General features: G+C 40.9%; 1 protein-coding gene across 5 annotated transcripts in view; it reads left to right on the plus strand.

Moving 5' to 3' along the window:
• Nucleotides 1–562: 562 nt before the first annotated feature.
• The window catches only part of PAPOLA (poly(A) polymerase alpha), a 61481-nt gene continuing 47667 nt past the window's right edge, over nt 563–14376 (plus strand). For all 5 annotated transcript variants that reach the window (XM_058567655.1, XM_058567657.1, XM_058567658.1 and 2 more), the window contains exon 1: nt 563–742. In XM_058567655.1, the coding sequence (XP_058423638.1) occupies nt 735–742 (8 nt within the window). In that variant the 5' untranslated portion in view covers nt 563–734. The remainder of the gene's footprint in view (nt 743–14376) is intronic.

Genomic DNA, 14376 nt, shown 5'->3' on the forward strand with positions numbered 1-14376 from the left:
CCAGGCGGCGCTAAGCACCCCTCCTGCGCGATCGCAGTCAACAGCCGCCACAACCCTAGGAAGCAGGGAGTACAAAAGTACCAAGCGGTTGAGTAACTTGCTCCAAGCCCGGGCGTCGAGCCCTGCGGCTGCATTCTAGGCTCCGTGCTCGGGCGGCACAGGGGCACACGTGGGTGCCCCCGTCCCCTCCAAGCGCCTCCGCAGCCGCCGCCTCGAGCTGCGAGAACCGCGGGACCTCACCATGCGCCGGAAGCGGCGCCTCGCGGGCCCGGGGCCTCTCCGCGCCGCGTCGCCCCCGGCGGCGAAGACAGCGTCCCCGCTCGAGGGACGACCCGCCGCCCGGAGCCTCCTGCGCCGCTCCCACCGGTCACCTGACACCCACCGCGGAAGCGTGACGGGCTTGGGGCGGAAATCGCCTGACGGCCGGCCGGCTCACGAACTATTCTTCCCGTGAGGCTTCGCGGCGCCGGGCGGCCTCTGCGCAGGCGCGCGCACGGCGTGCGTGGCGGCGTCAGCGGTTCTAGAACGTTGCTGTGGTAGCGCTCGGGCGCCATGTTAGGACGAAGGGGAAGGAGGAGAAGCGCTTAAAGCGGCGGGCGCGGGCGCGGGAGTGGGGTTGGACCCAGGGCTGAGGCAGGCCCCCCCCTCCCTCCCGCCTCAGTGGATCATGCCCAGGGCGGCAGCGGCGGCGGTTGCGGGGGGGAAGTGACTGGGCGGTGCCGGCGCAGGAGACGATGCCGTTGTAAGTGATTTGTATTCTGTTTTCTCTCGCACGCCGGCGGGGCCTTGGGGGCGGAGGGGGCGGGGGCGGGGGGGGGCGCGAGCCGGGCCCTCGCCCCGTGGAGGAGGCCGGCGGCACTGGGGCTCTTCCTGTTTCCTCACCCACTCGCCGCCGCACTTCCCCGTGTGCGCGGGTCCCGCTTCCCCTCACCCCTTCCTGGCTTCAGCGGCCGGCGGGCCGGGGGCCTTCCCCTTCCGGAAGAGCCTGGGGAACCTCTCATCCCCTGGCTCCGGCTTCTTCGCCCCGTCCGAAAATAAAAGGGGATGGGGGGAAGCAGTGCCCGGCGGCGGGGGTCTACCCCGGGGCTCGGGGGCGCCCTCGGCGCCGCTCGGGCTCTTCGAGGCGTGTGTTCCGGGTCTGCCTCCGCCGCGTCCCCTTCTCCCTCCCGTTTCTAAGATGCCCCGAGCGTGCGCGGCGTTAACCCACCTCCACGTCCGAGCTTGCATGGGCACTAGTTAAAAGGCCACTTTTGAGCCCCGAGCCCCGCTATGTGAGCCCCCGTCCGTTTCAGTCCTCCCCGGGCTTTCCAGCGTCAGACAAGAGGCCCTTTCCGGGATGCTCTCCGAAACGCGTTGTGTTCCGCGTCGCTCTCCCGGTTTTGTTTTGATAGGAGAGCCGATTTCATTCTGCTTCCCTCTCCCTACGTCGCTAGTGATAACTTTTTGGTTTTCCGATTGTAGACTTAAAGCTAGTCCGTCTATGCCTTCTAGTCTCATGAGGCCTACCTTGTATACTTTGTCTTCCCTTGCTGAGTTTGTAAAAAGTCTTCTTTTTCTTCGTCTTTCAAAGAATGAGATGTAATTTGAGAGCTCATTGTTGGGCTCGGAAGTGGATTACGGGGTTTTTTTCTGCGTGTATACAGCAGTGTAGAGGCCTAAATAGTGAGACTGCATTTCTTCCATTTTTGAAGATTCCAGTGTAATAGTGCCTTTTTGAGACGAGGGACCGAGTTCTCTTTGTAGCCCCCAGTCGAAGCGTGTGATTGACACTCCGAAGTTTTACTTAAATGGAAAATAAAGGTTTTATGGTTTCTAGACACGTAATGTAGCACCGCAGATTTATTTTTTTTTAAGTAAAGACAATTTGTTTTTTGCAAATATCACCTATTATAGTTTTACAATTTTATTTATATGTGTGTGTATCTATGTGTATGTCTCTCTTTACATGTAAGGCTCTAACTTTGACACAGGCTTTAAAGACATCTATCGAATTTTACAGAACATTTTGAAAAGGAATTTCATGCTCCTTCCTTCTCACCCACTCCTCTCATTTTGTTAAGAGGCCTGTCAACATGTTATTTCTGTAATGAGATTATTTATTAGTTTTAATTAAATAGACAGACTTAAAATCTTAGAATCTGCAAGGTCCCTGTTAATTGATTCATCCTTTCATGGAACAGTAAAAAGAGGCACTAGGAGAACCAAATCTAAGCAAGATTTTTGTGACATTTTGCAGTTCAGCCGCAATTAACATAAACCTAAATGTTTGCGGTGATGCCATGTGACTTTGTGTTAGCTCACATTTTATTGCTGTTTTTGAAGGGGGACTTCTCTTTCTGATAATCATGTCAGTGTTAAAAAAATTTGATCAGTAGTGGGAAATGTGTGCGTTCTTTGAGGAAGGGAGGTATACATTTTCTTTAAAGACCTAAGTATTTCAGATTCTTTGGAAGTTAGTTCAGATGTATAAGATGGAAGACAGTCAAGACAGCGGATTCACACACAGATCTTGTCTTGCCAGTATATTTCTTGAAGTGTGAACAATATGGCCAGTTTAGGCCAATTAGGATGCCTCTCATTTTTAACCCTAAGTGTACTATAAGTCCTTTTAAAGTACACAACAAAAAGACCAAAGACTGCCTAAACAGGCCTCTTTCCTCATTAATTTGCTCTCTTTTTTTTTTCGTGTTTTGGTGTCATACTGTCGTTAATTTTGTTTCTTTGATGTTTTGAATTGTGATTTCTAGGCTATATTGTGTTTGACTTCCACTTTTGTTTTTGGTATGCCTGTCCTGTTAAATTTGGGTGGATAAGTGGGATTGAGGCATAGACCATAGGTGAGTTATCAGAATGGATTAAATCAAAACAGATTATTGAAGTTTAGGTTATTACAAAACATTGTGAACAGGTGTCCATATTTTGTCTAAAAATTATATGTAATTGCATATACAATTTCAAAAGGCTGGTATGATTTAAGAGCTATGGTGGTGAAGCTTCCAAAATTTTTGATAGTCTTAGGATCCATTAATACAGGCTTTCTCATGTGGATACTATTGACATTTTGGGCCAAATAATTACTTATGGGGGGCTGTCTTGTGTATTGTAGGGTATTGAACAGCATCCCTGACCTCTACCTACTAGATTTCAGGAGCCCTACCCCCTGTCTCCCCAGTAATGACAACCAAAAGTGTCTCCAGATATTGCCAGATATACCCTGGGGGCAGAATCTTCTTGTGGAGAACCACTGCATTATAGAGTATAAGGCCCTAATGGGAAGGGTATTCCAATTTCTGCCCTACTCTCTGCTGGTCAGATCATTATTTGCATCAGCTTACTCCTGAGTCTCACACTTACAATAAAAGACTTCGGGGCCAGTCCCGTGGCTAGCGGTTAACTGCGCGGGCTCTGCTGTGGTGGCCCGGGTTCACATCCTGGGCCCGCACTGACGCACCGCTTGTCAGGCCACGCTGTGGCGGCGTCCCATATAAAGTGGAGGAAGATGGGCACGGATGTTAGCCCAGGGCCAGTCTTCCTCAGCAAAAAGGGGAGGATTGGCATGGATGTTAGCTCAGGGCTGATCTTCCTCACAAAAAAAAAAAAAAAAGACTTTAAGGAGAATAACCACTGTCAGTGACCTAGCATTCACACCACATTCATAGAATGTTGTTGAAGTTACTGGAAGAGATATTCAGCAAGACGTGGGGGAGACATTAGCCTTTCTTCCAAATATTTTTGGGGCTGTCACAAAAAAGAGGAAATTCGTGGGGTAGTTTCATGTAGTCATAACAGGTAGAACTGGGACTTGGTGGTGAATAGTAATATTATGTAGCAGTGGTTCTCAGAGTGTAATCTGGGAAGAGGGCGGTCCCTGAGATCCTTTCAGAGAGTACGCAAAATCAAAACTATTTCCGTAATAATACTGAGACGTTATGTCTTTTTTACTCTGTTGACCAATGGTGCAAAAGCAATGCTGGGTAATGCTGCTCCTGCCTTAGGAAGAATCAAGGCAGAGGCACCATATTGTACTAGTAGTCGTATTTCTTCACTACACACACACACACACACACACACACACACACACACAGTTACAAACAAAAAAAAAAGTCCTTGATGAAGCAGTAAGAAATGTTAATTTTATTAAGTCTTGACTCTTGAGTTTATCTTTTAAATATGCTGTGATAAATGAGAAGTACATTTAAAGCTGTATACTAAAAAGTAGAATGGTTGTTTTGAGAAGAGCACGTGGATGGTTCTTTGATTTGTGAACTAAACTGGACTTTTCTCCTGGAGCTCTATTTTTACCTGAAAGGACAAGTGATGAACCATGGATATTCATGCTTGACTATTCAGCATTTACTTGAAAATGAAGCGAATCTGTCTCTGTAAGGAAAACAACTGACAGTATTTGTGGCCAATGATAAAGTTTGAGCTTTCAAGCAAAAATTAGAATTTTGGAAAGCTTGTTTCTGCCACTGTGAGCTTGACAGCTTCCCAATAATTAAAAATGTTTCTGATTAGGTTTGTGGTGATATGAATGTAGTTTTTATATGTTGTATAATAATAACATGTCAACATTTGGAAGATATGCATAATTCAGTGGACCCACATTTTCCAAATCACCAATCTTGATGTAATAAAATACATGGGTAAAAGGTGCATTTAAAGTGCAAGGTAGGGGGCCGGCCCCGTGGCTTAGCAGTTAAGTGTGCGCACTCCGCTGCTGGCCACCCCGGTTCAGATCCCGGGCGCGCGCCGACGCACCGCTTCTCCGGCCATGCTGAGGCGGCGTCCCACACACAGCAACTAGAAGGACGTGCAACTATGACGTACAACTATCTACTGGGGCTTTGGGGAGAAAAGGGGGAAAAAAAGGAGGAAGATGGGATTGGCAATAGATGTTAGCTCAGGGCCGATCTTCAGCAAAAAGAGGAGGATTGGCATGGATGTTAGCTCAGGGCTGATCTTCCTCACACACAAAAATAAATGAAGTGCAAGGTAGATCAATGAATTTTAATGCAACAGAGTCCAAGGGGTTTATTGATGTGGTTTAAGGTTTCATACTGTAACTTATCTTCAAGAAATTGCTACTTGTGGAGTTTCGGTGTGGTATCGAATATCCACAGTTACTTGAAAAGGCTGTTAAAATACTGTTTTCCAGTTATAATGGTGTGATGCCAGGTTTTCTTCTTAGACGTCTACCAAAATAACTTACAGAAAGGGGTTGAATGCAGAAGCAGATATGAGAATCCAGCTGTCTTTGATTTAGCCAGAATTCAAGAGATTTGGAAAAATGTAAAACAGTGCCATTCTTCTCACTAAATGTTTGTTTTGGAAAAGTTATTTTTTAAAAAATTATTTATGTTAACATGTAATAGATTTCTTGTTACTTAAATGAACAAACATTTAAAAAAATTTCGCAGTTATAATTTCCAGTGCAGTAAATATTGGCAGACATAATACATATAAAGAAAAGCTGTTTGGGGTCTTCAATAAATTTTAAGAATCTAAAAGGGTCCTAATTCTCAAAAGTTTGAGAACTTGAGAACTGCTGCTGTAAACAGCTAACAGCTGCCCCAAGCTACAGTTTCCATTGGTGGTGTCAGTGCAGCATCTCTGGTGGTTTTTGAACACAGTCCGGAGGAATGGATTTGAAGATGTTTTTTGTTGTCAATGAAAAACAATGCATCGGATAACCTTTAGTGAAGATAACTTCTAACTCGGAGAGATTTCGATTCTCAGATTTTAGGATTTAGCAATTTTGTAATGAATTGCTTGCTGCTTACTAAATGTTGGTTGTGGTTTTGAAATGTGGTATTTTACCTTAAGCATGTTTTCAGTTCACGCTTGTTGATGGAGAAGTTGGAAAGGAAGGCATTGGAGATGAGTAAATTTATGAGCTGGTTCAGTTCCTATTCCCTGTTTCCCCCCACTCCCCAGTGCTATAGCCTTCTGGCTTGATAATATATGTATATTAACTTTTAAAATGTTTTGATTCATCAGAACGTTCCATTCCTTGGTAACTAAGCCATCTTTAATTTAGCATTACAATTAAATTTCACCTTCAGTTGTATCTAGGCAAGTTTATAAAAGCTACATTCAGGCAAAATGAGGCCATTTGGATTCCTAGCTATTTCTCATTTTTGGTGGGGTGGGAGGCATGTCTTTTATTCTATATGTTCATTGTTCTACTTATTCAGCAGCTTTAAATAATTGCACAATCTCAGTTTATATTGCAGGAGGTATTAGTTTCCATTAAAGTTGGCTAAATTGAGGCTCAAAGTAGTCGCTTGTCCAAGGGTCTTTAGGGTGCTGAGTTGTAGATTGGGGCCTAATTCAGCTCTGGGTTCCGTGTTCTGTTTTTTTTTTGTATGAGGAAGATCAGCCCTGAGCTAACATCTGTGCTAATCCTCCTGTTCTTGCTGAGGAAGACCAGCTCTGAGCTAACATCTATTGCCAATCCTCCTCCTTTTTTTTCCCCCCCAAAGCCCAGTAGATAGTTGTATGTCATAGTTGCACCTCCTGCTAGTTGCTGTATGTGGAACGTGGCCTCAGCGTGGCCGGAGAAGCGGTGCGTCGGTGCGCGCCCGGGATCCGAACCCGGGCTGCCAGTAGCGGAGCTCGCGCACTTAACGGCTAAGCCATGGGGCCGGTCCCCGGTGTTCTGTTCTCATTGCAGTACTATACCATCTCCTGTGGACCATGTAGGGAACTATGTTTGATCAGCTCAGTTGGAGTCTGTTTACATGTCTTAAGTGGAATTAATTTTCAAGATAAAGTTTTTTTTGAGTAGAACATTTGAATCTCAAATTTTTTACTGATAGCGTATATTTATTATATACTTATGTATACATAAAGTTTAGCATACTGTAGAACCTGAGATCTTAGTATGTATTTTTAGTGACTTTGTTTTGATTATTTAAAGCCATGTACAGATTTACCACTTGCAGACTCCATTTTGTGACCACTGCCTTCTGTGGAAGGTATTTCTTGTTGTTTTTTAATCTTTGGATTGTAGGTCTGCAGAATTGTATAGCACTCTCATTTGTGGCATTCTAAGGATTTGGGAAAGAAAAAATGTAGGGGCTTTGTTAGATATCTTCACTTTTTTCCTCTTCTGTCACAGAATTGTCTTTCAAATTTGTACACCCTCTCTATTTTGTCCAGAAACCAACTTCTTGCATTTTATGGTAGTTTTTAGAGTTTTTGGGTTAAGAATAGAGTTCCTGTAATTTCGGTCATCAGAAACATCTGAATTTGTATTTCCTGGAGTAATGTGTATAATACTATGATTTAATATATTTTGATAATTTCTTTCTGGTATATTTTTATATTTTTTCAGATTTTCCACTTTATGTTTCCTTCATTTTCAAGTTGTGTTTGGCAAATTTATGCAGGAGTGCTGTGGTTTGGCTTTTTTTTGTTTTGTTTTAACTTCTTCTAGCCTCTTGGGAGAGAGAGCAAGGGGGCATTTGGAAGTGCCCTTAGGAAGGAAGGAAAAATAACCTGGTCATTGTTGTAATTGAATAACAAGTACCCTTTCCCTGCGTAATCAACCTTGCATTTCCAAAGTCTGTCCTTGGGATTCATCATAATTTATTCCCCTTGAGCATAAACTAGTACTTCACGTGTGTTTGAGCCTCTGCTGCTGCTTACTAAATATTGGCTGGATGATCCATCTGGAATACGTATTTTAAGAATATACACAGAACACATGGCAGGCGAATTGGCCATCCTTAGAATAATTTCTTAGTGAGCAAATACATTATCTTGGCTATATGTTTGACTAAGCTACCAGTAAAATTAAAATATTGTATGTTAAACTTCTTGTGAAAGAGGAGATTGTATTATTTTTGCTAAGAATTAATATTTAATGTGCATTCAGGTACTTGAGAGAGATCTCTTATTCCTTTTCTGTCCAGTGCACTTTTTTCCTGCATAATCTGAAGGGGTACATTATGTTTAAGGTTTAGGCCTTTAAACAGCAAATTATACTGTGCTGAATTGTTACATTAAGTAAATTATTGTGATTTATCTACTTGCTTCCAAAGAATAATATGAAACAAGTTAAGCTTTCAGTTTTAACTTGACTGACTAAAAGTAGGAAGAAATGATGAAAGTGTTTTCTGTTGGTTGGTAGCTATAAATTTTGAGGCAGTTGATCCTGTTGATACCGTGGGTCACAACATATTCCAAATGCCCAATATGAGGAGGCCGGGATTCATCAGCAGTGTGAGCTTTGTTTAATTGGATACAAAGTCGTTAAACATTAACTATTTGGGAAAACACCATTGATGATTTGTTGTCCTTTCTTTTTGTGTGTGTCATCTGCCTAGACTGCCCTTTTTGCCTTCTCCTTTCTAGTCTTTTAGAGATCTCAGCTCCTTAACCTTTTCTTTCAGCATAGCCTTGATTCTTTGTTTCTGTAATATTTATTTTAAGCTTTTATTTTACACTTATTTGTTGTTTAAGGATTTGAATCCGAGACCAAATTTGAGATTGTCACCGAGAACAGAAACTATCTTTGTATTCCTGATTTTACCATTGTCTTTCATACATATTTAAGAGTTCAGTAAATTTCAGCCTAATAAATATTATACTTTCTGGCAAAAGCAAGTTAAATGAGAAAAAAGGTGCTTTTAGGAAAATTGGATTGATGAAATTTGATAGCCTTGGATGCCTTAGCAGTTTTTTGGAGCAGTAAATAAAGCATGATTTGCTTTGTATTTACTGTTTATAACCACAGAGTATTGCACTGAAAAAAGACTTTTTAAAGTCTTGTTTTACTTCATTTCTTTAAAATAATGTTTTTATTAGCATAAATTAAAAAGCTAATTATTGTTTTAGATTGAGCATTTGTTTGGTGTCCCTTGCTGCCAGGATTTGATTTTACAGAGTGATTTTTAGCCTCCTTAATATCCCTAACGTAATTTAGTGGTGAATAGTGGAATTAGGCGATTTTCAACTTTTGTATGACATTATTAATATTTATTTTTGAAAATACCAAATTGAAACAAAACTTTACAAAATGAAATTCTCCTATCTCAGTTTTGCTTGGTGTGTTTCTATGCATGTATAGACATAACACAAATAGTTTTTAGAGATATAAGACTATATATTATGAAAAATGTATAGAGTCAGTTCAACATAGAGGTTATGGTTATAGTCAGATGCCTGGATCCCGGCCCAGTGAATTTAGGTAAGCCTTTCTCTCTTTAGTTTCTTCATTTGTGAAATGGAGACAGTTAATAATAGAGTTGTTAGGAACAGTTGCGAATAAGGTAAAAGTGCATGACACACTACCTGGAATTTGTTGATGTTTCAGTAAGTAATAGCTATTATCATAATTATATTCTATATCTTTTTTCACCTGACGTATTGTGGGCATCTTTCCATGCTACTACATGTAATAACTACCTCATTCTTTTTATGTGGCATAGTATTACACTGTAAGAATTTACTGTAATTAACCAGTTCTGTATTATGTTAATGGATATTTAGGTGGTTTCCACTTTGTTAGTGTATTGCAGTGCTCCAGTGAACAACCTTGGATATCTTTTTGTGTTATTCCTACGAGAAGGGTCAAATTCCATAACCTGTGGGGTCAAGAGGTATTTATTTACAAATGCAAAGCATGTCCCATCTATAGGGGATAATCCTGGGATAGATAGACACTGCTCATTTCAAGCTTATTGTTGCTCTACAGGATTTTGGGCCCATGTTTGACTTGTCTTCTAATCCATTGTACCCCTATCCCAGGAGCAGCTGGAAATTTGGATTTTTATGTAATATTTTGTATATTAAAAATGTGTTGTTGGGGCCGGTCCGGTGACGTAGTGGTTAAGTTCGTGCGCTCTGCTTCGGTGGGCCGGGGTTTTCGGGTTCGGATCCTGGCCGCGGACCTGTGCACTGCTCATCAGGCTGTGCTGAGGTGGCGTCCCACGTACAGCAACTAGAAGGATGTACAGCTGTGACATACAACTATCTACTGGGGCTTTGGGGAGAAAAAAGGAGGAAGATTGGCAACGAATGTTAGCTCAGGGCCAATCTTCCTCAAAAAAAAAAATGTGAATTAAAGAGGATATGTCTTCCAACTTCAGTTTGAGTCCCATGTCCTAGTATTTCTATAAGATAGACTGCTAGAGGTGAAGTTGCTAGACATAAACTTTAAAAGTTGATATATGCATTTTTAATTTTGATGAATATTGCCAGATTGCTTTTTAAAATGACGTACCAAATTCACTTCCATTGTGATGGATAAGAGTGCTCATTTTCTTACACCATTGCCAACATTGGAGGTTTATAATAAGTCTTTCATTTTTATGAGATGTACATCAACTTTCTTTTTCTCCTATCTGGCAGGAAAATGGTTGTCTTAATTTGCTTCCTTGATTCTCAGTGAAACTTTTTTTTTTTTTGTGAGATCAGCCCTGAGCTAACATCCGCCAATCCTCCTCTTTTTTTGCTGAGGAAGATGGCCCTGGGCTAACATCCGTGCCCATTTTCCTCCACTTTATATGGGACGCCGCCACAGCATGGCTTACCAAGCAGTGCGTCGGTGCGCGCCCGGGATCCGAACCAGCGAACCCTGGGCCGCCGCAGCGGAGCGCGCGCACCCAACCGCTTGCGCCACCGGGCCGGCCCCTCAGTGAAACTTTTTTTAGTTGATTTAAGAATTCTTTATGTATTAAGAATATTATTGGTTTGGTATAGGTTGCATGTTGTTTTCCCCACTTATCATTTGCTTTAGCTTTCCTTATGATGTATTGTGTGTGCGTGTGTGGAAGATTAGCCCTGAGCCAACATCTGTTGCCAATCCTCCTCTTTTTGCTGAGGAAGATTGGCCCTGGGCTAACATCTGTGCCCATCTTCCTCTACTTTATATGTGGGACGCCTGCCATAGCATGGCATGATAAGCCGTGTGTAAGTCCGTGCCTGGGATCTGAACCTGGCAGACCCCGGGCTGCCGAAGCAGAGGGCACGAACTTAACCACTACACCACTGGGCTGGCCCCTTTTGATGTATTTTTGCTATGTAAAAGTTGGAATATTTTTATGTAGGCAAATCTGTTTTTGTGTATGCCTTTTGGGTTTTTGTGTCTTGCTTAAATATGGTTCTGATAATATTGTTTTTCATTTTCTTTAATATTTTGAAATAATCTGTAGTTGTTATGAAATATTTTGAAATATCACGGCATCTGGAATTCAGATTTTATTATGGATAACCAAAGCCATTTGAGTATTCCATACTTTCCTCACTGACTTGAAATGATTATCAGTATAATATATCCAAATATTATCATACTTGGACTGTTTGGATGTGTGGCCACTAAACTACAGTTAACAAATCATAGGAACTTGCCCTATTTGAATTAGCTTTATAATTACTGTACCAGAGTGATTCTTGGTATTCTAGAGTATATGATATTGGTTAAGTTGGATGCCTAAACTTTTGAAACAAATGTCTAGCTGAAATAAGCAGCGTACAGTCAGATGCTAATTTCACAAAAATGTTGCTGTTCTTTCTAAGTACCTAAATATTTATCCTAGTTAGAGAGGTCTTGGACAGCCTACCATTTGGAAAGGACGGACCTTTCTTTAAGTATTGGTTTGAAAACTTTCTGTGTTTGGAAATTGCTCTGTAGTGTTGTAAATGTATCATAGTTTTTAAATTCCTAGTTTGCCACCCAGCGTAGTGAAGAGATGTAATAAATTCTAAGGTAAATCCATAGAGGTACAACTTAGCAAGAATAATATGACTAGTGGCAGAAGTGAAACAAGAGTGATAACAACTGGTAGAAGTGAAATCAGACCTGCTTTCTCTCTTTCTACTTTATCAGATTGCTTCTGAGTTGAGAGCAGACTTTGTAGACCAAGTTTTGAATGCCCTTACCAGAAGTCTTGGAAGTTTTTAAGGAAGCTGTGTTTTAGGAAGATATGCTTGGTAGTACTATGTGTGGTGGACTGGCATGGCTAGGGAATAGAAGGAAGGAGTGGGACCAAGATGCCAAGAGTCAGAACTAGAGTAGTTGGAATAGAATTGTTATATAGAATGTTGTTAAAATAAAAAAAATTAAAGGAAAGATGGGTATATGTCCTGTGACTTAGCCTTTATGAAAATATTTTAAATATTGTAAAGAAAATACCCTATGTTCTAAGAGAGAGAATAATTCTGAAAATACTTAACACTGTGCCCTCTTCCACTCTCCCCGCCAAACAGTGGAATGGAGGAAGGAGTATTTGGCTGTCTTTTGAGAGGGGGCAAAATTCATATATGTACTGTATGTGTAGGTATGTATTTATATCTTAGTCTGATCCAGAAAGGATTAAGACTTTTAAGAATGCTTTAGTCACATGTTAAAAACTAACAAGATGTTTGTGTTAAAGGTGGGTGAAAAGGAAGAGTAAGGATAGAGATATAAAACAGAGCAAGAAATTAGGGTACTAAAAATAGTTGTTACAGAAATACTGTGATTTTTGTAGAGAACTTGCTGGATGGCACCAGTTTCCATCTAAGAATTCAGGCAGTTTCCTAAAGGTAAATACAAATCATATTCATGAGATGAAAATAAGCCAATTGCTCAGGAAAAGCACAAGTGTTCTTGACATTGAAAACCAGAAAGAAATTTTTAATGAATCACAAATACTGTAGCTCTATATCTAGTTTTCCCCCCTCATTGTTTTACATAATTGTAGAAATTTATTTTTAAAATAGAATAATGTCTGAAGAAAACTAACTACTGGTGAAAATGTCTCTAGGAAGTGACAGACGGGGGCAGATGTCTAGTGTGTTCAAGAATGGGAGGAAGAGCTTTGCATTCTTGGGTTTGATAGCTGTCTGGTGTATGGTTCTAGGAGAGAATCTGTAAAGCAGAATCCTTCTAATTACCCAATATTGGAGTGTGTATTTTTGTTTTGTTAGAAACAGAGCAGCAGATGACATGATTTTATATATAGAAAACCCTAAAGAATCCACCAGAAAACTTTTAGAAGTAATAAATGAATATGGTAAAGTTGCAGGATACAAAATCAACATACAAAAATCAGTTGCATTTCTATACACTAACACCAAAGTAGCAGAAAGAGAAATTAAGAATACCATCCCATTTACAATTGTAACAAAAAGAATAAAATACCTAGGAATAAACTTAACCAAAGAGGTGAAAGAGCTGTACACGGAAAACTGTAAAACATTGCTGAAAGAAATTGAAGAAGACACAAAGAAATGGAAAGATATTCCGTGCTCTTGGATCGGAAGAATTAACATAGTTAAGATGTCCATACTTCCTAAAGCAATCTATAGATTCAATGCAATCCCTATCAAAGTTCCAACAACATTTTTCACAGAAATAGAACAAAGAATCCTAAAATTTTTATGGAACAACAAAAGACCCTGAATAGGTAAAGGAATCCTGAGAAAAAAGAACAAAGCTGGAGGTATCACACTCCCTGATTTCAAAATATACTACAAAGCTATAGTAACCAAAACAGCATGGTACTGGCACAAAAACAGACACACAGATCAATGGAATAGAATGGAAAGCACAGAAATAAACCCGCACATCTATGGACAGCTAATCTTTGACAAAGGAGCCAAGAACATACAATGGAGAAAAGAAAGTCTTTTCAATAAATGGTGTTGGGAAAACTGGATAGCCACATGCAAAAAAATGAAAGTAGACCCTTACCTTACACCATACACAAAAATTAACTCCAAATGGATTAAAGACTTGAATGTAAGACCTGAAACTATGAAACTTCTAGAAGAAAACATAGGCAGTACGCTCTTCGACATCCGTCTTAGCAACATATTTTCAAGCACCATGTCTGACTGGTCAAGAGAAACAATAGAAAAAATAAACAAATGGGACTACATCAAACTAAAAAGCTTCTGCACAGCAAAGGAAACCATCAACAAAACGAAAAGACAACCTAACATTTGGGAGAAGATATTTGCAAACCATACATCTGGTAAGGGGTTAATCTCCAAAATATATAAAGAACTCATGCATCTCAACAACAGCAAAACTACCAACCCAATTAAAAAATGGGCAAAAGACCTGAACAGACATTTCTCCAAAGAAGATATACAGATGGCCAACAGACACATGAAAAGATGTTCAAAATCATTCACTATCAGGGAAATGCAAATCAAAACTACAAGGAGATATCACCTCACGCCCGTCAGAATGGCTGTAATTAACAAGACAGGAAACAACGTATGTTGGAGAGGATGTGGAGAGAAGGGAACTCGCATACACTGCTGGTGGGAGTGCAAACTGGTGCAGCCACTATGGAAAACAGTATGGAGATTCCTCAAAAAATCAAGGGTAGAACTACCATATGATCCAGCTATTCCACTGCTGGGTATTTATCCAAG

This window comes from Diceros bicornis, chromosome 24 (assembly GCF_020826845.1).
Source record: "Diceros bicornis minor isolate mBicDic1 chromosome 24, mDicBic1.mat.cur, whole genome shotgun sequence".
Classification (NCBI taxonomy): Eukaryota; Metazoa; Chordata; class Mammalia; order Perissodactyla; family Rhinocerotidae; genus Diceros; species Diceros bicornis.